The 24,512-nt window shown below is 47.7% G+C and overlaps 1 protein-coding gene, 1 long non-coding RNA gene and 1 other non-coding gene across 4 annotated transcripts in view; 2 read left to right on the top strand and 1 right to left on the bottom strand.

Annotated features, from left to right (window-relative positions):
* Window positions 1-3,646, bottom strand: part of LOC139057481 (uncharacterized) — a 109,671-nt gene extending 106,025 nt beyond the window's left edge. The window contains exon 1 of the long non-coding RNA XR_011512842.1: window positions 3,174-3,646. This is a non-coding gene — a long non-coding RNA (uncharacterized lncRNA). The remainder of the gene's footprint in view (window positions 1-3,173) is intronic.
* Window positions 1-11,810, top strand: part of LOC135901297 (very long chain fatty acid elongase 4-like) — a 35,889-nt gene extending 24,079 nt beyond the window's left edge. For both annotated transcript variants that reach the window (XM_065431034.2, XM_065431033.1), the window contains exons 2-3: window positions 6,751-7,643; window positions 10,835-11,810. In XM_065431034.2, coding sequence (XP_065287106.1) covers window positions 7,212-7,643; window positions 10,835-11,236 — 834 coding nt within the window. In that variant the 5' untranslated portion in view covers window positions 6,751-7,211 and the 3' untranslated portion in view covers window positions 11,237-11,810. The remainder of the gene's footprint in view (window positions 1-6,750; window positions 7,644-10,834) is intronic.
* Window positions 11,811-17,489: 5,679 nt separating this feature from the next.
* TRNAS-AGA (transfer RNA serine (anticodon AGA)) lies at window positions 17,490-17,564 on the top strand. Its single transcript has one exon. It is a non-coding gene; the product is annotated as a tRNA-Ser (tRNA).
* The last annotated feature ends 6,948 nt before the right edge of the window (window positions 17,565-24,512 follow it).

Here is a 24,512-nt window from a genome sequence, read left to right as displayed (position 1 = left end):
AACCTGAAGGTTAGCGTCCAGGTCAGCATGTAAATCATTGAGGAACGTGGCTAGTTGTGTTTCGCATGAATGCCCCTATATGCGGAACCCGTTCTGGGGTGGATGGAAGATATTGTTAGCGACTAAAAAGTCCATAATGTGATAGTATGTGACATGCTCCATGCTATTACAAGGGACGTCAGTTAGAGATACGGGGTGGTAGTTTAGTCGATAATTTTTTATCAACCGAGTTGTAGGGCGGAACGGCCTTCCCAATTTGCCAGTCTTTTGGAATGAGACCATAGAAAGTGACTGTGAAAACAACAATTTTAAATACAGTGCAGTATTACACTTCGTATTTTTAGTCGTTTTGGGCTGATTTCGTCTATGGCGGCTGACAAGGAAAGTTTCACTTTCTAAATTAAGGACGAGATGCCGTTTGAAGAAAAGGTTATCGCATCCATCGGTGACATGGTATTAGTAGGTTGCATCCACGAAGGCGGGTTGCGATCTTGTGGGAAAGTTGTTGAAAATGCGGTATTGAAGATGTTAGCGCAGTCTATATACGATGGAGATTGATTCACCCAATGCATGAGCGAAAGCTATTGAGGGCGTTGGTGCAGGGTTGATGACTCGGCAAGTATTCTTTTTCGGCTGAGTAGTATTTTCCTCCCGCCTCAAGGTTCCTTTTTTAGCTTGGTAGCGCGATAAAACCGCTTATTTTTATTTTTGAGCTTTTTGTGTGTGTGTCTCTTAGAAAACCAAGGTATAGAACGATTTTCACGAAACGTTATTTTGGGAAAAAATCTTTGTGTTAGGTCCTGTAGTTTATTCTTAAATATAAACCAATTGTCGTTAACTGATCTTTGGTTAAAATTGGCTTCGAAGAGTGGGAAGAAGTTGCTCAGTTCGCTATTAATGGCGTCGTATATATAATTACCTTTGTCATGCAGAATGACTGTTTTCTTTCGTGTTTCATGGTCCTCGGCGCGGAAAGAAAAATCTGCTTGAATAAATTTATGGTCGCTAATGGGCTCTAAGTACGTAATGGATGATAAATTGTTAGGATGGATGCTCAGTATAAGTATAAAATGTTGCTGGAGTTGCCTATGATGTTTAGTGGGCTGGTTGCTATAGTTGATTACGGGTAAAGTTCAAACAAACATCGAGAAAATACCTTGATTCTGCGCTCGCTAGTTGTGAATGAGATCGGTAATGCCAATTTTCTTCTGGGTAGTTAAAATCAGCGAAGAGAAGAATATGTGCGTTCGCGAATGCTGTCGTAAGTTGATTTAGCATGTTGTTAAGCTCATGGGAAAATCTTGAGATATAACATGCGGGGGCTTATAGCACACGCCAATTAGAACGGAGCGTGGTGAAGTGTGGCACGGAAGCCACAGTATCTCGAAGTAGAATGTTATGCTGATGGTTGAGCATAATAATTCCGGACCAGCAGCAATCAATACGCCGCCCCCCTCGAGAACATGCGCAATCGTTTCGATAAACTGAAAATTTTGGCAAGTCGGCAACAACTTCAGCATTAGCGATATCGTTGGTAAGCCAGGTTTTCGGTTAGTATCAGCATATTGCTATTACATGACGTGACTACGCTAGACTGAAGTTCTCGTTTCGCCATGAAACTGCGAATATTAGTGAAGGTTACAGAGAACGAAAGAGGGTTGCTTTCTGAGGTACCGGGACGGGTATTTATCTAATTTCGGGAAAGACGACCGCTGTGATATTTCCCCAACCGTCTGCGATGAGTTATCGTTCACGAAGTGTTTTGTGCCGTTCTGTAGTGTCTTGTAGTGAAGTGAGAATTTAACACCTTTGGATTTGGCGAATGCTACAAGACGACTGCGCGCGGTTTGGACAGGACGAGAGAAGTCTTCGCCGATGCTGTAATGTGTGTTCTTTAGTTTCCAGGCATCTGAAAGAATAGTGTTTTTAGTTTTGTAGAACGTGAATCTATGTGTTATTGGGCTGCGACGGTTATCGAAATGGCGTCCGAGACTATGTGCGCATTCGATTTCTTTAGGGTCGATTGTTATGTCTAGGCAATCCTGGCAATCACGAATGATTATATATTCAGCTTCGGTATGTGTTTCGGTCTTATTAGTCTCTTCAAGGCCATAAAACGTTAGATTATTCGACATCAGAGGTATGCTGGCGCGGTAACTTAAGGGCTGGCACCCACCTTTAATTTCTTGGTAACCACTTTGGTTAGCCAAGATTCTACTCATGGTAACTTGACCTTCCCGGCACTGCACAAGTGCAAACTATACGAACCTAGCTATTACCCTATTTTTGTCTTTAGCATTCCCGTGAAATCAACAGGTTTGTGGATGTTGTTTGATGAAGACGAACGCAACGCAATTATTATGCCCATATACGTATGCTGACTGAATATATACCTACCGAAAAACTCGAAACAAACATCACCCACGTGCCCTCCGCGAAAGTACACTTCGCTTTCTCCGCAGACCTTGAAGACCTCTGCGCGAATGTGTGTTTGCAGTGCCGTCACAGTTCCGCGAACCTTCCTTTCTTTTCTTTCTTTTCTTTCTTTCCTTTCTTTATTTGTGCATTTGAGGTTTCGTGGACACCGCTTATGCATAGAAGAGCGTCTGAGAAGGAAAGTTCAAACAAGCCTGTTCACCGAAAGTCAAAACTTGCGCGCTCGACAGCAGGGCTTCGCACTTTCCTCTCAACCAAGCCGACATTTGTCTACGGAGACATCGTTTTCGTCGTCTGCTTCGCGATCTGCTCGCGCGGCTGTCGTCTGCGCGATTCCTGCACGTATACTGAGTCGCGTCAGACGCAGACTCCCGACTGTTTGTGTTCGAATGATCGTTACGGTTCCTATATACGCGTCGTCATAGCAGTCGTGCGCAATCCCCACGCGCTGTTGCCGGGGCCCCATCCATCAGATGCGCTTCCCCGCAATGCAACTCTTGTCGCGGATGTCAGCAGGCGTCGCGCCTACGGCAGCGGGTTCCCACTACACGTATACCCTTGAACTTGTTTCGTATCTGTCTAGCTGGCCTCGCCCGCCATCGCGAATATGTAGTGCGGGGGGCCCTGGCGATCATTTACGCGCTGCCAGCGTAGCGGTCGCTTTCACTCTCTCGTCAGCAGTTTGCGGAAAAGGAAGAAAGAAAAAAATAAAGCAGGCGCAACACTCTTCGTCTCACCTGCAGCGTTCGCTCGCTCGCTGACTGGCGAGGTGTACCCATCGCATGCCGCGTTGCGCTGGGGTTGAAAACCAAGCGTGGCATGGCACGTTCCGCTAGGCTCGGCCTGCATCTCATTTCCTCGCCCGGCATATGCTAATGCGGAGCTGACGAGCGTTATATAAGGCTGTTTTTATCTTCTTGCCAAGTATAGAAACCTTGGGCCTGACTCGAGCGTATTTTCTCGAGGGCGCCATCTCAAGGACCGGCCAATTAAGTGCATGCGACGCGCACGAAGCGATCCTGGCGGCGCGCTTTGAGTTGTGGCGACGTCATGCGGACGTAACAGTCGCGCGCCAAATGCACTTCAAAACGTCGCGCCGGGCACTGCGTTCGTAGAAATCCTTGGCGTGCTCGTAAGCACTAAAATGAAGGACGCTCTAACGCTTCCACCAAATGCAGTTTATGGGACCGTAATGGTTTCCTGGAAACGCTGGCGGCGAACGCTGTGCACAAAGGCGAGCTTTCTGGTTCTTTTTCTTTCTGGTTCGTTTACTGCGACGCTCATCTTTTGGTCGGGGCTCGGGGAGCGGATCAAATACGACAGCCAAATGCCCGGGTCATCAAAATTTGTTTATCGGTCCGTATATACAGCCTATCGCATACGATCATTCGAGATGACTGACACACGCCACACCCCCAAAAGAAGTTGACCGATGCATACCCACTTTCACTACGCAAATCTTTAAAGGAACATTAAAGAGGAACAAAATTATGAAGAACCAAACCAGGTTGCTATACAAGAATGCGTTTAACATGCTTTGGGAGGTGGGTATTTGTGGCACTGTGTTTCACTATGTGTTACGGGTGGCTCTCTTCTTACCGCCGTGCCTTACCCGTAGGCGGGAGCCAAGTGGTACTCCGAGCGCCATATTACAGCGAAGCTGTCTATGTCTAGATCTGGCGGATCGCGGCCGCGCGGTACCAACATCTTTCCATACTGGGCCGATCCCGAAGATAGTGCAATGCTGGGCCGACCTGCGACGGAGGTGCAGTTCACCATAAAGAAGCCCACATACACAGCTTCGCTGGTCATTAGCTCATGGTATCGCGTGACACAACCACAATTTGATTATGAACCAAGCCACAGTTAGCGACTCCGGATTATTTTGGCCACCTGGGGTTCTTTAACGTACACCTAACTGTAAGTATACGAGCGTTTTTGCGTCCCGCAGCCATCGCAATGCGGCCGCCGCGGCCGCATTCATGCATTACCGTAGTCACTTGCACTAACACGCGGCGCACTTTAACGCGACAACGTTAAGAAACCCGTGTCGCAGAAAATGCGGTGTTGGCGTCCCGCGCCGGCGTTGGACGTCGCGTCGGCAAAAAAGAATTTCGAACCAAAGACCGAACAACGCATACCCAACCACTTCTATACCGCAATAATTGCTCAGACCTTGTCTTTCATTCTTTACAAAGTTATTCCTCGGGATTTTGACAAGGGCAGCCCAAAAACAAATGTAATGGAGAAAAACACCAATAGCGCATGTTCTTTGTGTTAGGTCTTCTGTGACTAAAATATTCAAAGTGCGAAACAATAACAGGAGACCGACCCACGCAAGAGGCCGCGTTTCTACCAGAAAGCTCGCCTCCGTGCATAGCGTTCGCAAGCCAGCTTTTCCCGGTCAACGTTACGGTTACGTAGGCTGCAGTTGCCGGGAAGCATGAAAAGCAGTAAGGGGTCTTTAAACGCTATCGCGTTCCACTCTTAAAGGCGAAGCTTGAGCGCCTTCCAAATTTTTTTTTATCGGCTTCCCGTAGTTTCCGCGAGTGTGTTCTGGCTTCAGGCATAATACAGTATGTATCCTACTTCCCGGAAGTCTACATACTAGATCAGTCTTATTGTGAATGAGCCTTACAAAAAAAGCAAGGACTCAGAAATTCAAATATGGGCGGCGATGCTACGTTGAAACCTACGCGCCAGCTCCTCGTAACGTGGTGATGATTTATTGACATTCCCTTCGAAACGGAACGATGACTAATGAAGTCACTTGGGCAGCTTGAGCTAATCAGGTATGCAGTTGAAATGCTTATCGTTTTAGCTTTTTGCCTGCCCTTCCCTGAACCTTCTCTCTCTTCTTAAGGCTTCCCTATACCTAACTTGTACCATTACATATCTCTGTAACGGATCCGCTCCTATCAATCTTTTCCCTGCCTTTTCCCCACCGATGCTCTGTCACTTGCTTATGTGACCGGTGAATGCTTCCATCCACTTTAAATTTGACCTACTTTAAATTTTAAATTCATAGGTTTTGACAGCGTCATCTCGAAGCGGTTGGCTATTAATCGACAAAGAAAGAAAGAAAAGACCGTTTGTAATACATGCTGAAGTGATCCAAGGCGCAATTCGGAAGTTTCAGTGAAACTCTTCCATTTAAGACAAAACAGCCGAAATACGCGAATAGACACGCGTGCGCGCGCGCGCACACCCGCAGTGAAATCCGCGGCGTCGTACCAACTTCATCGGCATTGTGATTCGGGAGCGAAATTCACAAAGGAAAATCTCGCCTTGAATCTCTCTAAATTCTTTTGCCAAAAAAAATTTGCAAACAGCATTGTTCTTTGCAGTGCCGCTCTAAGGCGCAAGCAAAGACTACAATCTACCCGAATGAAGCGCGCGTTATTTATTGCCGGCCTTGGTGGTAACGACCTTCCGATTTTGCCGCATCCAGACGCGCGTGTTCTGCGACGATCACTTCGTTCGGCGATAGTATCGCCTTCGCATGGGCCTAGTGCTCAACCAGCCAATCAACTCATCCGATTTAGTTCAACCAGCCAATCAGCGCGCGCCTGACGGCGACACTGTAGCCGAACGTGATCATCGCAGAACGCGTCCCCACTGCAGCACTGCGACGAGTCTCGCGAAGCGCTTCGTAATCCCCCCGTCACCTTGACATTGTATAACCGAGGTCAAGCGCACGTGGTGCACAGCGTAACCACCGCTCGCTGCAATGCCCGCGGCTGATCCCCACGCATCGGCGCGTTTCGTTAAACCATACGCGTGCGTGCAGGATGTACTACGCGCAAGTGTTGTAAACAGACCTTCGCTCGCTCCCATTTTCGGGTGAACGCACGCGTGAAGGAGCCACCGAGAAAACAGCGGCGTATTTATCCCCGTCGCGAGCGGGACGCGACTCCCGGCACAAAGCGGGAATGCGTAACAAGGCGTCGTCCCCGCCAACGTGCGACAAGTGAGCCGAATGCTTTATTCCTTCTCGCACTGCCGGCATCGAACAGCGCGACGGCCTGCAACGAGCGGAAGGCACTCGAGGACGTAACTGTACGACTCGCGGACGCCGGCGCAAGAAGACGCGTGCGACCAAGGCAGAAAATAAGTGGCAGCACTATTTATGGCCGCACGATCGACGCACCTTACGTACGCGGGTGGCACCCCTTACCTTTCCTGACTTTGTGAAATACCGCTTTTATACGGCGACAGACTCGGGTGAACTGTTGCTCGATCCTTCGAAGGGCGAAAAAGAAGATAAGTGCAATTTCTTTTGCGTTTCTTTTTCTTTCTTCTTTTTATTTCAAGGGTGGAGCACCACACGTAGAAGGCACCGCGTCTCCCCCTGTGTGCCGAAGAATAAAGACCAGACCACCAGCCAGCCGCGCGCCAATCGTCTCGTCCGCCGCGCGCGTTCGACACCGTCGGCTGGAGCGACCTTGCGACAGCGCTCAAGCGACCGCTCTGCCAGCTCTTCCGGCAAGGCAAAGAGTGTGGGTGGCTGCAACCCGAGAGGCGGCGTTCGGCGGCTTCTTAAGAACGCGCACGTGCATCGGTCGCAGTCGCGCAAGCGCTGCCCGTCGCTCAACACCGCGGCGCAGCAGGCGTACACCGCTGCGCGGCGACAGCGCGTCCGCCACTGAAGCCGTGGCTGCGGTCGCCGCCGCAAGAATAGACCGGTTGTCCCAGCTTCTCCCCGGATACACGCGCCACCAAAGCAAAACCCGCGGCGTGACAAAGCAGCACCGGTGACCAAACAGCGTCCAGCCATGGGTTACATGGGCGTCGAGCACACGCCCCTGTTCGGCCTCGTCCGAGCCCTCGAGCAGGTGCGGGACCCGCGCACCGTGGGCTGGTTCTACTCCGGCAACCCCGTGCCGATCCACCTGATCCTCATGCTGTACGTGTACTTCGTCAAGTACCGCGGACCCGAATGGATGAAGGATCGCAAGCCGTTCGCCCTGGTGGGAGTCATGCGGCTCTACAACATCACCATGGTCGCGCTCAACTTCGCCTTCATGGTGTTCTTCTTCAAGAACACCTACCTGCGCGGCAACTACAGCTGGCTGTGCACGGGCATCGACTACCGGCCCACCGAGCAGTCCATGACGGTGCTGAACGCCTGCTGGTGGTACCTGCACGTCCGCATGGCCGAGTTCCTCGACACGGTGTTCTTCGTGCTGCGAAAGAAGAACTCGCAGGTGCGTAGCATGCGTCACCTAAGGTTAGATATCAAATGCTGAGCGTGACGTAATGTTGCGGAGCACGCGTACAATACTGTCGCCTCAACGCCCGAGCGCTGTCTAGCAGTTTGACTTTTAAAATAAACAAAAGGAAGAAAATGTGGGCTAATGCTTCCGCAAGAATACGCACTAAGAACGTTCAAGATGGAGAGAAATGTATTTACAGAAAGGCAGGGAAGTCGGCCTGAGCTATAGCTTGCTCTGGCCTGCTACTCTATACGCTGCGTAAAGGGCTGATGGATTATGATATTGGAAGGTGTGTATACACAAACACAACATTGTGACGTCTCTAAAGCCGTTCGTCTAGCCCCTTGTAGAAATGAATAGTGGTGCTTGTAATCAAGGCTGCACTGCTTACATTAGGCCAGGGACCCAAAAGAACTTCGTCTGATAGCGCTTTCTTATCGACGTTTGCTGTGGAAGAGAACAGTTTCTGTCGTTCTTACGCGTCACAAGCGCAAAATGTGTAATCAAGCGCTTCAGGCACCTTACAGTGTTCAGTTTCGGCTATAGATTCACTATAACGCTTGATGAATGTGACACCAAGGCGAATCCGGTGCGCCACGTTTGTTTGGCTTCTTCTGAGCTTGTGAGCCATACGGAATTTCATTTCCGGGTTCCACTTATGCACTCGCCTGTGCCGTCGGTCCGGTTGGGTCCAGTGCTCCAACGTAGATTTGTGTGTTGGCACGTTTAAGGCATCCAAGGCAGCCAGCATCCTCGGCAGAAGCAAAACGGCGCTCGATGCGTGTTCGGGCTAAGTCTGACGAAGGCTCTACTTAACACACACCGCATCTACGTTTTTCTTTCATTTTTTTTCCTCTCATTTAGCTTGCAGCCAAGCGACAAGACCGTCGTTGCAGCGTAAATGACTCATTGGCGCAAGAACTTCAGCTCTTATATATAGTTTGTTCGTGACTGGCACCTGTTTACTCTTGTGCATGTAATAGTTACTGACCTTGCGTGATGTGCGGATCCTACTTACCCTTGGTAGATCACGCACCTCCGTGAAAACCCAGTAGACACCTCTTGACACAGCGCTGCCGCTTATACCCGTGCACATTATGCACACGTTACAATAGGTATTACGTGAAATTTTCCTTTTTTGCTGTTCCGTTTGCCGTGAGGAGGAGGAAGAAATAAAGACAGAAGGCAGGGATGTTAACCAGAAATGTGTCTGGTTGGCTACCCTACTCTGGGAGACGGGAAAGAGGGAATAGAAAGATAAGAGAGGGAGGGGAGGCGCAAGGAAGCCGCGGTGAGCTCGCGGAGGGCCTGAGCAAGTCAAAGGCGTTCGGATAGGCCAGTCACCCTCAAGAGAGAGAGAGAGAGAAGGGAAGAAGGAAAGGCAGGGAGGTTAACAGACTGAGTCCAGTTTGCTACCCTACACGTAGGAAGGGGAATGGGGAGTGAAAGAGAGAGAGAGAGAGAGAAAGAACAGTCGCCCTCAAGAAAGCGAACACGTCTACACTCTAAAACAAAATTGCACCCTTTGGGTCATGCGCTTTATCAGCACGACATATCATTCCCGACAGTATAGTAGCGGGCGCGGCGTTTTCAAGCAAGGGAGATGATTATTATTGTTGTGTGGCAGATATACACCCCAAAGGGTGTACCTTTGTCTAAGAGTGTATAGCATACGTCTACACACAGGTTTCTACACATAGCACTGCGCCGCAACGTTACGATGCGTTGCATCGGTTACGCGTGGCATATAGCCACGCGATGACAAATAACGGTGCGTACCACTGTGGGCGGCGCACGATAAAGCGTTTGCTTATTTTGCGCGATAAGACGGCCAGGCATGCGTGCACGTACGCGGCTGCGTGAAGAGATATCTCGGGGTGCTCGCTCCTTGGTTTCGTTTCACTCGGTGATACTTGTCGACACTCTACTCGGCCACCCATATATCGGCCGCCTCCAAACCTCCTCAACAAGCTTGAAGGGACTCGGCTTATTTCGTGCTGTTGCGACTTGTGATTGTGCGCTATACACGCTTTCTTCTTTTCTTTATATAATTTATGTGTACTTCCTCTCTTTTAAGAAACTGCGCATCCTTGTCTGAACTCTTACTCCAATGTGTCTTCGTCCGCGTTATCATCTGTGCCAATTTTGCCCGTTCTTCGTGTCCTTACCGTCACCGTCGTTTGTAATATAGAACGGCGCCTACCATCGTCACCTTCATGAAAGGGAACGCGCGAGCGTGTGGCAAATAGCTAGCTTCGTCAGTTACACGTTGCGCGACGACATGCGGCTGTCACTGCCTGTACGCACGCCTTCTCGCGTGTTTCCTTGTGCTGGTGCCGCTCGGAGCGCACACAGGTAGGTGTGCGCACACAGCGCACACTGGTATAACTAGGTAAAGTGATCATGTTACCCGCCATGCTCGCCGTTTACTCGGTGGACTTTCTCTTCTTTCTTTAATCTTTCCGTCCCCGTTTCCCTTTCCCCAGTGTAGGGTAGCCAACCGGGCTCAGTCCTGGTTAACCTCCCTACCTTTCATTTATCATTTGCTCTCTCAGATTGCTACCGAAGCTGCGGCAGGTGCGGTGCGTCCGTGACAAAATGCATCCGAGACCGTTGTTACTCGCGGGCTTCCCACGAGAAATATTGAGATAAAAGAAAACGCTCGTGTAGTGTCGGTGAGCGGAATAAGGGCGGGAAGAAACGGCGTGGGTCATCTGTTCTATCCACGTCGTTCTTTCTCGCCCGTATACCGCTCAACAAGAACGATGTGGGTAGGACAGACGGCCCACATCATTTCTTCTCGCCCTTATACCGCTCAACGACACCACCTTGTGCGCAAACTGTTACAACAGTCAACACTTCCAAAACTCTTGTAACAGGGGCTGCAAGTAGAACGAACGGTGCCCTTCTCCCATGGCATCCGAGATGGCGCGCGCTGGCTGGTGAAAATCTGCCAGAACACGCAGTCTTGGAGGCCATGCTTCTCCTTTCATTTATCTATTTACTTATTGCATCGCTCCGCGACGCCTCGCAACACGTGTCCGACGACACTATTGCACTATTTGGCACGCGCTCGCGTGTTCCTTTTCATAGATTTGATGGCACCTCGAAGGTCTGACTCTCTACAATTCCTTCTTTCTAAATTCGGAAGTAACCCGCGCCATATTTTTTCTGCCTTTCAGGTGTCGAAGTTGCACGTCATCCACCACTGCATCGTCGTCTGGAACGGCTGGGTGGGCCTGACATTCGGCGCCGAAGGCCAAATCATGATCTGCATCTGCATCAACTGCCTGGTGCACGTGTTCATGTACTCGTACTACTTCCTCTCGTCGTTCGGCCCCGCCCTGCAGCCCTACCTCTGGTGGAAGCGCTACCTGACGCAGATGCAGATCGCCCAGCTGGCCTTCTTCGTCGTGTACGCCATCGTGCCCATGGTCTACGACTGCAACTACCCGCGCGTCATGCTCTGGATAGGCTTCGTGCAGGCGCTGCTGCTGCTGACGCTCTTCTGCAACTTCTACCTGCACGCGTACAGGGGAAGCAGAAGGCCACGGTATGCACCCGTCAAGAAGCACGTCGAGTGAGTGACCGAGAGAAAGCGCATTCAGTATAGCGGGGGACCGAGTTTTTTTTTTAATTTATACATATAATTACCGCAAATACTTCCGGGTGCTGCCATAATTGGTCCCACGTACTTCCATGTGTCTTGATAAGCATTTAAGTCGGTCGTCAGTGGAGTGCCGGTTGCGGTACGTCCTTCGTCGCACGTCCGTGCAGTTTCGTCGTCGTGGTGTTCTGTGCCTTCGACAACGGTGCCTTTGCGCCGGCTTGAGCTAACCGACCAAGTGGTCCACGCTGTACGAACTGTGATCTTCCGCTGGCAAACCGGCGGCCGTCCCGACTCCACGAGGAAGCGACGCAAGCGTTCTTCGCGGAGAACAAAGGAAGCGTCGGTCGCCCCTTCGGACGTGTCGTTGCTATAGCAGTATATGTATACGCGCGAACTGTGCGCACTGCTGACGTTCTGAGACATTGCGCTGAACGTGGGCGGTGGCGCCGACTGCGCGCATGCGTACAACGCCAGTGCAACCCTGCGTTCCTCACTTCCACGACGCCCCTTGATTTCGAGGCAGGAATAAAGTAGGTATTTTTATCGATCGCCGTTGCATTCACCTGCTTCCGTCCGGCGTTCGCCACACAGCGTGTTGTACTAAATGGTATATGCGCGTCACCGGCGAATGACAATGTCTTCTTTTCAGCGCAGATCAATTTGTTACTTTCCTTAAAGAACGCCTTGGATAGGTAGACGCACCGTTACGACGGAATGAAACACGAACAGCTGAGATATGGAGAATGAAGGAAGGCAGGGAGGTTAACAAGCATTAGTCCAGTTTGCAACCGCACATGTGGGAAGGGGGGATGGGCGACTATTAACAGCGGAGCGAGTGGCTCTAGGTATACGAGCTGCATTACCTAAGAGCGGCTGCGATAAACTGCATATACATTACTAATTTACGGTGTCCGCGTCCCACTCTCATCTTTTCGGCCTTGGCTCTCCTTATCCAATTGAGAGGGGGGAAATCCGAAAACACCCATGTACTTAGATTTAGGTGCACGTTAAAGAACCCCTGGTGGTCGAAATTATTCGGGAGTCCCCCATTACGCGTGCCTCATAGTCAAATCGCGGTTTTGGCACTTAAAACCACGTAGTTTCATTTTGGCTCACCTTATCAGCATTCCCATATCATGCCGCTGGAGCACTGCAAGGCTTTGCTTTCCTGCAATGCTCGTCGGTCAACGCTTGTACACAAACGCTTTGTAGGAAAGCAGAACTTTGCAGCACTCCAGTGGCATGATGTAGAAGTACTGATAAAATGAGCCATGATCGAGAAGATGAGAGCGGGATGTGAAGTTGCGAACACCATAGTTTTCTACACAGGCGAATGCCGTAAATTAACTGTCTATATGTGCTCGGCTTATGGTGACCGTGGTTAGCCGCGTGGTCTGCTGTTCCTGTTTCACTCCGTCGTGCTAGTTAGCACGTCGTAAATGACTGCTGTGCCTTTATCCCATACGACAGGCAGAGGCCAGAGCAAGGTTTGTGGCTTTTTCAGTTGCTCATTAGATGTGATCGACGTGGTAGTTTTCCTTTCAGTCGCATCTCGTTACCTTGGGGCCTTGATGTTCGCTTGCCTAACAGCGGAAACAAGATTTGCAAGATATTTGGGTTCGATAGGGCGCTGTATCACGAATGAAACCATCCCATCCTATTATGCCCTCCATCGTACCTTGAGCTCTTCTTCTTGTATTTTTTTCCTTTGATATGCCAGATGTCGAAGGGAGTAGTAATCATACACAGCCACACAAGAAATATTTTCACGTAATAGTCCTGCAGAAAACAGCAAGGTGGAGGAAGTAATTAATGTTAATAGTGAACAGAAGTAATTAATAAGAAGAAATATTGTTTCGCAGTCAAATATTTTGAACTGGACCCCCAACTTATGTAGCCACACATGTCGAGCATATGCAGTTTACAGAAATTGGCGCCCGCGGAACTTGTGAAAAATTTGCATTCTGCGCGTGCTGGTTCCACATCGGCAATTTTTTTCGTCCTTTTTTTTTCAAATTTACAAAAACTCTACGATACTCTTCACGCCCCTAAAATGACAACGCTTATTGACTATGAAGCTTGGGTGACGAAAAATATTGTAGTTTGTTGATATAGGGTGTGTATCGAAAATTCCGGACCGCAGCGTAGTGAACCCTCTGAGGTCCCGAAGAGCGAAATGTGCTGACGTCGTGCATCAATATAGGGGGTATCTACTGACGTCACCGAGGCCGTCAGATATTCGTTGAGCGACCAGCGCGGCGAGAAGCCGCATTCTATCGATCGCTTGTCTCCAGCAACACAAAAAAAGCTGCTACTAGAACTGCAAAATGGCGTGCGGTGACGTCTAGGCATCAGGGCGTTGTTCATAAAAAAAAATGTAAACAAGAGCGCTGCGTACGTTTCTAGTGGCTGGGCTCGCGTTTGTGGCCGCAGCAGCGATCGCGGGAAAGCCGTGTGTCACTGTGATGGCGTCATGGGGCGTCCGCGTCCTGGGAATACCGAAACGGGTTCGAAGGAACAAGCATCATAGCAAATTAGTTAAAGCGCTTCGATGCCGTCAAATGTCGCGAAAATGTCGTATCGTTGCTCCTCTAAAGCTTACTGTAGTATATTCTCGTTCATCCGTTCAATAGTGATTAAAATATAGAAATGTATTATAACATCGGCGTCCACTGACACGAAAGTTGTTGCAGGAAAAAAAAAATGTCGACCTCTGCCACGCCATATTTTTCGATCATTCAATGTTCCCTGAAACGTTCGGTAAAGAATAAGCACCGGACAACGCGACGGAAGTAATTTTGAGGGGCTATAGGCCTTCACGTTCATTTCGTTCGACGCCATGCTGGCATTTCTATGATTATACGGTCACCCGTCTACCGACGCCGACGGGTAGTTGTTGAGCTCATTTCGTTGGAATGGCGTCTCGACCACAATTTGCGAAAGGAGTATATACGGGCGGCAAAACAAAGGCACGTGTGTTCTCCCGCGGACGCTCTGCGTCAACAGCCATGCATCTGCCGCGTGTGGTTAGCGGAACGGAAGTGAAAGAAGCCTTATGGAGCCTCGACAATGCAAGGTCGTATTTCAGAGTAGGAAATTCCGGACGATGTTTTCGTTAGCCGACTGCATGGGGCCGAGGCAGAAGCGAGCCGTTTTCGTGGGCAGTTTTTTTTTTTTTTTTTTTGTCTTGCGCGGAATTTCGCGCTGGAATAACGCAGGACGACACTGACGTATACGTGCGCGATTGTGACAGCTTGAAAGACTCGCTAAAGAGAATTCGTTATACTGAAACGTTCCGTGTGCCATTCCAGTGATTCCTTACGCTTTCCGTATAGCTTTTACAGAATCTACAAGGATTCCATATGAATTCCTTGTAATTTTCGTAATAGTCGAACTGAAATGATCTCTCGGTGGCATCAGATATTCTAGCGAATTAACTGCTTATTAATAGAAGGGAGGCGAAACATAATTGAAAAATAAATGGAGAGTCAAGCTGGTGGCATTACGAACAGTTACGGCAGATAGGGGGCCCGACGCCCGAAGATATCGAGACATATTCTAACTCATAACGACATCATCGGCAGCGTGGTTTTAGGACGAAATTTAGGAGGGGAAGCTTGGTCTCCATTTATCCAGCTAATACTTTTCCACCCAGTAATTACGAGTGAAAGTATTGAAGACATAATCCACCAGTACTTCAACGCATCTAAGCGAAGTACTGGTGTCCATTGAGTGCCCTTTCTTGCACTGCCCTGCTCCTGAGTATGCTCCTGAGTGAAAAAAAAGAAGAAAAAAGAAACTAAACGATAAATTGCGTGCTCCGGTCAGAAAACCACTCTCACTGTAAAGAATTTGTTGGCCATATGGCCATCGATTAACCCACCAAATACGGCAGCTCGCCCATTAAGAGAATTCTCATAAATAGCTCAAAACTACTAGACCAATAAGTGTTCTGCCTGAACCATACTTCAGCTTGCATGCTCCCACGCTGCAATGGCATCAACTCAACCTTAATGGGAAGTAATAGTGCATATATGCTTGTTTCAACTTTTTACTTTCGCTTCTGGTTTTGAAAAAAATGTGATTGCTTGATGCGCTATGTTTATTTCTTGCGACGTACAGTGCGCCTATTGGAGAGAGAGATAGAGCAAGCTTTATAGAAAAGAGCACACAAGCGTAGGTACATCCGCCGCTATGCAGTGGGTGGTCCCCTCAGTCCAGGAGTCCAGCGGCCTTAGCTGCCCTTCTCGTTTGGTTGACCAGGTTGAGCTTGTCCGTCGAGTCTTAGCTGGACAGCGCTGCCTCCCATTGATGTGTCGTAGGGTGTGTTATGGGTGTGAGCCGTGGTGTGCGTGCGCGAGCCCATACCATATCGCAAAGCTTTGCGCATTGATCGCAGTGTGGGCATTTTTAGCAATACAGCCTATCTGAAGTTTGCTGTGACTACTTGCTCTGCTTTGCTATACAAGTTGTGACATATAAAGTGCCTGTTTGAACTTTCCCTGAACAGTGAAGGAGTCCGATCCGAATTTTATTTGCATCTTACTTATAGGTTTGTTTGTTTGTTTGTTTGTTTGTTTGTTTGTTTGTTTGTTTGTTTGTTTGTTTGTTTGTTTGTTTGTTTGTTTGTTTGTTTGTTTGTTTGTTTGAGATTGTTAAAGTTTGATATGTAGTTTCACAAAGTGAGAAGTATTTGGTATCACACATGATGCCAACTCTGTCAGACACCCAAAAATAAAATAAAAAGAACCGTCAGTATAATTGTCTGCGTTCATACTTATGTTTAGTTTTCCTTTATGTGATTGCGGTGAAATTAGCGTGAAGTTTATGAGAAGTGAATAGATATTAAGGAAGTATGGTAGGGTAAATGGTACGCGTTAGTTTTAACGTAATATTTTAGAAACTGCTGCAGATATTCGCATCAAATTTCATGTGCTTACAAAAGGTGCTCTGGGGTACAACACGAGAGACCCGCCGTGGTTGCTCAGTGGCTACGGTGTTAGGCTGCTGAGCACGAGGTCGCGGGATCGAATCCCGGCCACGGCGGCCGCATTTCGATGGGGGCGAAATGCGAAAACACCCGTGTACTTAGATTTAGGTGCACGTTAAAGTACCCCAGGTGGTCAAAATTTCCGGAGTCCCCCACTACGGCGTGCCTCATAATCAGAAAGTGGTTTTAGCACGTAAAACCCCGTAATTTAATTACAACACGAGATACTCACACCCGAAATTTCAGGTGTGCTTAGTTATTTGATGTACCTTTTCTCTGCAACCACGCAGAGGAATGTGGTGATATTACATAGTGTTATTCTAAATACCCATAGATTATATCTGAATTAAACAGGTGTCATATCCACTTTGGAGATCGCACTCCAAAAAATTATATCTCTATTTGCTCAAAGCCACAAGGGGGGTTTCTCGCAGCGTAAATTTTTCCAGTGTTATCCTTCATATCATCGGAGATTCCTTTAGTTCAGAATATTTACGACTGGTTGTAGTACATGTGTACAAAGTTTCATTGGGATGAATGCTTTCTGAGAAAAGGTACATTGAATTTAAAAAAAATTCGTAAAAGATGCAATTTGAGAAAAATGAAGTTTTATTTTCGAATACTGCTTGGTGGATGCTCAGAATACCCCAGGAGAATAGATTTCACTGCTGACTTTCTTGCAGGTGTCTCCAAAACCCTTCTTAGTGTTACTTTTTATCCGTCGTCCTTCCTTGCTCTCGGCAGAGTCATAGAATTCTGCCCTATCAACACTCTCTTTGTCCATCCTGTCAAGGGCAATATTACAAAAGAGACCTGGGACAGACCAAGGGCCTCCAGAACAGCTTCTTCTACAGAATTACCGTCATTATAGTAGGCAGCGTTGTTAGTTTCTGTCTTCAATGTGTAAGCACTGACAAATTTTTCTTAGGGCAGCGGCACCAGATGAGTTGGTTGAGCGACTCATTGGTGTTCTGTCTTCGTGCTAGAATACATTTGCTCAGAAAACCGAATAGCTTTGAAAGTTCTCTTCCTGCTCCATTTGCGGGACGATCGTGCCATGTTCTGGGCAAGTAATACGTTTGAAACTCGAAACAGATGTGACCACGACCACGTAAGCAAACGCAAGAGTTTGACATAAGAGTTCCAACGTAAGAGTTATTTTCTACAAAAGGCTGTTACGTCAAACTCTTGCTTTTAGTTGTTAACAAATTCAACTTCACCCTGCCATCTGCTAGCCGCCTGGTTAGCTCAGATGGTAGAGTGGCTGCCCCAGAAAGGCGGTGGTCCCGGGTTCAAGCCCCGGACCAGGACGAATTTTTCATCAACTGCGATGCTTTTCTTTCGAGGAACTCATATGAGATTTCTCTATGGCAATTGCTACGATTGGTGGATGTGTCATTGTCTTTTAATTAATATATGATGTTTTAGTACAAACAATTTACTTACCACACCCACACACACAAGCAAAAAAAAAAAGAAAACTACGCCATAACGAAGAAAACCGCGAACGACAGCGATAAACAAACCGGCCTCCGCCCGCCATTTTTAAACGCCAGGGCGTGCGGCACACTTCGGCGTGACATTTGAACCACTTTGAGCGCGCGTACGCTTCCGCAGGTTTGTTCCTCATAGTACAGTCAATTTTTTTGTGCGAAAATTGCAAATTCGATTTTCGGGGGGGTTTACCCTACCGCACCCCCTTAATTCAGCTCATCTCAAACGTCTTCCTGGCTTTCTTTGTTTGTCTTTCTTTTTCTAACCCTTTCGGGTATACTTCGTCATCAGAGGTCCCTTCCAAGGCGACCATTTCTTTTATTTACTACACCCTGCAAACACGAACTGTGGTCAGAGCTTGGATGAAGATTAATTGCTAATAAAATAGTGCCAAATTGAGCTAGGATCCAGTTAAGGAACCGGGAACCGGACGCTGTGGGACGGGGTACTCGGTTGCCCAGTCATTTCTCCTGTTTCGGTCATGACTCGTCAGAAACTTCACGTCGACGCAATCGAGTAGGTGTAAGCGTCACTCCTGACTCGATACGATCGCGTTGGTTTCACGCGAACGATCCTCTGATCTGGCACGGCTGAAAACAAAAATCGGTATCGGCAAGTTTTCCTGAGCTGGAAAGCAGGCCGTGCCCACTTACCGAAGCGTCTAGGTTACCAAGGGTATAGAATGTAGACGAAGCGCACTTGTGTTTGACTGGCAGGGTGTAACTACCGTTTCGTTTCTCGTAATGGGCGTTTGAAGCTTTCTGGTGGAGTACCATTTGTTGTTGAGCGCCACGCGGGAAATCAGATGTGGACATCAATGATTTGACGAAGTAATTCGTACTAGGAAATTTTCCGAATCGCGCCGCAGTGCTGAAAGCCGACGTTGGTAAAATGGGAAATACAGGAGCGCCGTCTGATGTCACTGCGAGTGCATCTGCATATTCATTTAAGGTCATACGTTTGTGACCTGGTACCCACACTAAACGACTGAGACGTAAATGTCTTGGGGCGAGAGAATAGACTGCTTCTAAGGTATTCGGCAAATCGGACGTGGTTAGAGAAGAACAGACATAATATAAAGGCTGAGGACAGAGATGATGGCAATTTACGTAAAGCTAAAACTATTGCCAATGATTCAGCCTGAAAGATAGGCATAAAGTCAAGTAATCGAATGAAAAAAAGCAAACACTCCGGATATAGCGATACATTGCCCACACCTGCCTTCTCTTCACAGACGGAAGGATCAGTCACTATCACGGTCTTTGTATCTAAGTGTATAATGTGGTCTTTGAAAATATAGGGCAATTGTTTGGCATTGTTAGGAGAATCGTGATCAAATTCAATTTTTGCGACTGTAACAGAGGTGTTAAGAAGACCATCTTGGGTACTAGGCGTGAACACACACAGAAACAAGAAAGGCGACGGGACAGAACGCCTAGTACCCAAGATGAATTGTGACCAACTTGCCCAACAAGACGTCCTTTTAAGAAGGCCACCTCGAGCAGGTGAACATTTATTGGGTCCAAGAATGTTTTTTTTTTCTTCGACAACGACTTGAGGGCACAGTAAGCGAGGCCACTGATGGTTAAAATTTAAAGCCGACTCAATAATAATAAAAACATTGTGACCTCCTTTGTGGGGAAGGACATAGATGTTTAGAAATGTTTGTACTAATCGGAAATGAAACCGCATGAGAAAAGATGACAGGCCTGCTTCTTGATATAATATATATATCGTTCACGACAAATTTAGGAAGCCCAACACATAAACATAATGCTTCTCGTTCTTATATAACCAGAGACAAGCTTTTATAAGAGGGTCCGCCAGGAAACAAAACGCAGCTGAACTCTATTATCGGGCAAATATACCTACAAAAAATCCTAAAGAGGCGCAATCCGGATCGACTATTGTTAAGTCTACGCAGCATTCCTACTGCGCGTGCTCCCTTTGATGCTATATACTCTATATGCGGACTACAGTTAAGCCTTTCGTTTGATACGACACACAAATATTTAAGTGAGTTCATTTGCGGGATACTCTTTTGCCGTTAAAGGATCGCACTTCACACGGGAACGCATTTTAATAAAGCTAATCATACATAACTAGAGTTTTGTAGCGTATATGTATCTATGCAGCAATAAAATGCGATGTCATTGGCGTATACGTACACATGCGCGTCCTGTTAAGAAAGGATAGATTTAGTAATACGTTAAACAACAATGGCGATAAGGCTCTTCCTCGTGGGAGACCTCTTGATTGTGCATACGTTAACGGAGCCAGTCCACGTTGAGAGCAGTAACATGTTGCGCTGCGCAAACGCATCACGTGTTGCGGGAGAGGGGAGGGCATCTCCGAGACGCGTCGCCCATTGGGCATCGCCACGTCGATGGCATGTATGCGTTGGCACCGCAGGCTGCTGCTACTGCCGCTGTAGTATATCACTCGCAACGCAAAACTCGAAAGACCGCTCAACACCAACTAATTGGTGATTAATGTGTTCGCATTCCCAAATATCGCAAGAAGAATTTAGGTGTCCCTAGATTCTGTAGGCACGTAAGCATGCCGAGTGTTATACCCAATTACCGGGACCATAACGTGAGATCTTCTCGCTAAAATTGACCAATAACGAAGCAGCGGCAAGCGCAAAATCTTTTTTAGTTATAATTTTTTTAATGAGAATGGGAGGTAATGGTGTTTCTTCATGTATTTTACAGCGTAGGTTGTTATGGATTCATTCCGGCAGGCGTTTCGGTTGGCGATGGTGTCCGCCGCCACCACCTCCGCCGCCGGTGTCCCTAACAACTATCGCTGGTAATTAGAAAAAGAAAAATATGCAGTTCCCGCCGGGATCAAGCCCGGGCCCTCTGCATGCGCGGCATGTCAGGTATACTCTACCACTGAGCAACGCCAGCGCTTTTTTTTTTTTACTCGTTGCATGGAATTATGAGTAGTTTCATGCGAAAATTAGTTACGTTAAATTTGGACACAAATTAAAAACGAATGCACACATGCTACGCAGTCCAATAAAAATTCTAAAATAGGGCAAACGAAATCGACCCACGCCAGCGCTTGCTAGCACGCAGAAAAGAAAAAGATGTCCTATAATTGCGCCCTAGAGCGCGAGGAGACACGCGATGTGACATGCGCGCCGCGTAGCGTCGATGCGCGCACATGTTGCATGGCAGTTGCATTTATTACAGATGGTAGAACGCGATGTAGCAGATGCACAGGTAGCGGTACAAGGCACATAAAGAAGGTTTGAGGATCGCAGAAAAATAGGTTTAAGGAAATCTATACAAGAATGCTAGAAAAAGAACGTATATTGCGTACCTAATTAAATCAGGCTGGCTAGGTGACCGCCGCGTTGCAAATGGAATCATCATCATCATTAGCGTCGTATCGTGCCACTTGTCAGATTAAGCTGGCTAGGTGACTATGGATGGATGGATGGATAAAACTTTATTGGATCTATTTGAATGTGGTTGGGCCCCTAGACGTCCGGGAGCCCCCTGGCGGACATCTCTAGGCAAGCACGGTCCACCAGCCAGAGCTGGTCATCCGAGCAAATGACCCGAAGAGCGGCCTCCCACGAGGAAAAGGAAGGGTTGGGAATAGGTTCTACCGCCATGGGCGTGGGGCAGCTCCACAAACAGTGGAAAAGATCCGCCCGGGGCGCTCGGCAGGTGGTACATTGTGGATTATGGAGACCAGGGTAAAATAAATGTGCCAGATAGGGAGAAATAAATGCTTTGGTCTGGATCTGGCGCCAGATTGAACTCTGGTGGGCGGTAAGGGAATGGTGAGGGGGAGGTAAATCTCGTCTGCCATCCCTGTAATAAGTGGTAATCTGGTGGTAGGTGCAGATCCCCTCTCCTGGCTTTTAAATGGTATGTCAATAAATCATCATCATCATCATTAGCATCGTATCATGCCACTTGCGATGTGAGATGCGCCCCGCGCAGCGTCTAAACGTGCCCCCTTTGCATTGCAGTTGCATATTATTGCACCAGGTGCCACGCCATGTGGCAGTTGCATACAGTTACATAGGTAGCCGTACAAGGTTGATAATGAACTTCAAGATAGTGGGAATTTGTGCTTCTGGATGCATAGCGTAGACAGAACGAGCATAATAAAAAGAAGGACGCGACGTCACAGAGCGCAAATATAAAAAAAAAGTCCTGTTTTTCCGGACCCCAATTTTATACACTCGCACAGAACCACCAGTCTGTTAACCCTTCCGATAAGGAATTGGTTTTCTTAGAAGGTAAATATTTGAGCATGCGTGGTGGCTGTGTGCGGATGTATAAAATTGTGCCAAAAAATTAGCCTTTGTTGGTAGTTGCGCTCTGTGTCGTCGTGTCCTTTCTTTGCAATCCGTAGGTAGTCTTGAGAAAGAAAAGATTATGGAGATGTGATATTGATGTAATGAATGAACATATATGGCATACCGGATTAATTCAAGTAGGCTAGATAACTGTACGTTTGCCACCATCCCGTTTCAAAATCATCATCATCATCATCATCATTAGCATCGCATCGTGCCATTTGACACGCTATTTACCGACGCTATGCGCCGCATAGCGTCGATACTTACAAACTTTGCATTGCAGTTCCGTTATATTCGACCAGGTGTCCCTACATGTAGCAGTTGCATAGGTACAGCAGCTGCATGTAAGTGGACCTCGTTAACTCAAGCAGGCTAGGTGACTATTCGTCACCACGCCGATTCGAAGGGGAGGCCAATAAACCATGGTAACCATCAACATCATCAACAGCAATGCACCGTGCCACGGGTGAAGGGGGTCAAGGGATGTGACATGTTCGCCACGTAGTCAGGATACCTGTCTTTACCCTTCGGTACACGTTATGGCGCCTTCTCGCAAGGTACGAACTGCTGCTGATGAAGCCAACCTAGAGCTACGCACGCAGCTGTAACCAGGTGACATCAGGCTCAGCAAAACGCTGTGCAGAGAGCAGCACAAGCCACAGTTCGCCATCGACGCCGGGCGCAAATTTCAGACCGTTCTCATGAAGACGACACGGAGAGACTGCGCCGCGAAGACCCTGTAGTGTATGCTGCCGAAAATAGAGCACCTATGGAGCCGCTCCTCCAGCTTACGCTGTGACTGTGCTGGGTGTGATGCGCAGCTAGGCCTGTGACTTTTTTTCTTTCTTTCAGACCATCCCAAATTATCAAAAATAGCCTGGGGCAGACAGCGTTAATTGGAGTCATTGAGCTGCCTTGCTTGAAGCGGCAGATGTCAGTCGCACGGGAAGTCGAATAAATAAAGATGATTGCTTACCTTCTAGTTAACTTATGGCACATATAACAATTTACGGATTGTAGCCAGTGAGTTTTCAAGGCACATCCACTTGGAACGAGTTCAAAGGATCGCACGGGTTTCGGGATATTTGCCGTGAAACCCGGTAAAAATGCCCTATTGTTCCACTTACTTTTTTTAACAAACCACCGTTTTATGTATCGAAGCACAAACGTAACTGGAATGCCTACGTATTTCATCGCACATTCTGTGGATTAATATCTCGAAACTGGCGTTATCCTGAAAACTCGTTTCAAGGGGATACACCTTGGATACTCACCGGCGCTACAATTCGTAAATTGCAATACTTGCCGTATATATAGTTACTAATTAAAAAGATTATTAGTCAGCTCTTGCTCATTAGCCGATTATGCATTTCGATTTATCGTGCAAGTAATGTCCGCCTCTCAGTATAATCTAGCTCAAACTATAATTTTGCTATCTGTCCCAAACGATGTTTAATACTTTTCTATGGTCTTCAAATATACAAATTAGAAAAACTATATGCCGTAAAACTTGTATGGGAAATGTAACTATCCTTGGTAAATTCCCCGCTGAATTTGTCGTAACAATGAATGAGAAGAACAGCAACCGTGTCACTGGCCTCGCGCCTGACGGAGCCCGAGATAACGAGTCCGCAACGAGGAAAAAGGTATTAGTAGTCTGTTTTGGGAGTCTAAATGTCTCAATAGCTACGCCTGTGAGGTGGTCCGGAATAATTTCAAAAGCTGTTTGGGTCTTAAACATGCCTCTTTATTTAAGTACACCAGCATTCTTGCATTTCACATCCACGGGAATGCGGACTCGGTGGACGGAATTTGATCCCGCAGACTGCCGCAGCCTCCGCGCTATGCACTGTAGCGACCGAAATGAGAGCTGCAGGTGGTAGCGTTACTTTAGTAAAATGCCCCACGTGTTGCACCATGATACGTATGATTACGGAGCAAGATTAATTTAAAAATAACAAAGGGGAAAGGTAATGAAAATAATCAGTAAAGAGGAGAAAACAAAGTGGAAGAACACTTATTCATGAAAGAAGGAAAACGTGCTAACAAGAGGGATGCAAATTCTACATCACCTTAATCGATTAATACCTGTGTCACAGAAATGCGTTCATTGAGGGCAACACATTCGTTACTTATGCACAATTCATGAAATGACACCGCACAACAAGATGCCTTTGATCAGAAGCCGTGTAGCGGTTAATTGGTATGACTGCACTCAGCGCACTATGTGTTACGTGTCGTAGACAGGAGGCAACAGCGGCCGAAGCATCTAATAAGATATGTCAGAAATGAGGCAGCCTCTTTAGATGGCTTGCACTGACGCCATCATGACCGCCATGTTCAAGCACTGACAGACTAACACGATTAGAACCTGCATAAATAATAATAAATGCGAAAGCACGATAGCACGCGTGTGAGGCAACGACAGTGCGGCGGGGC

Source organism: Dermacentor albipictus, chromosome 3 (genome assembly GCF_038994185.2).
Source record: "Dermacentor albipictus isolate Rhodes 1998 colony chromosome 3, USDA_Dalb.pri_finalv2, whole genome shotgun sequence".
Lineage (NCBI taxonomy): Eukaryota > Metazoa > Arthropoda > Arachnida > Ixodida > Ixodidae > Dermacentor > Dermacentor albipictus.
The sequence above is the reverse complement of the archived record's forward strand: the minus strand, read 5'-3'. Positions and strand labels throughout refer to the sequence as shown.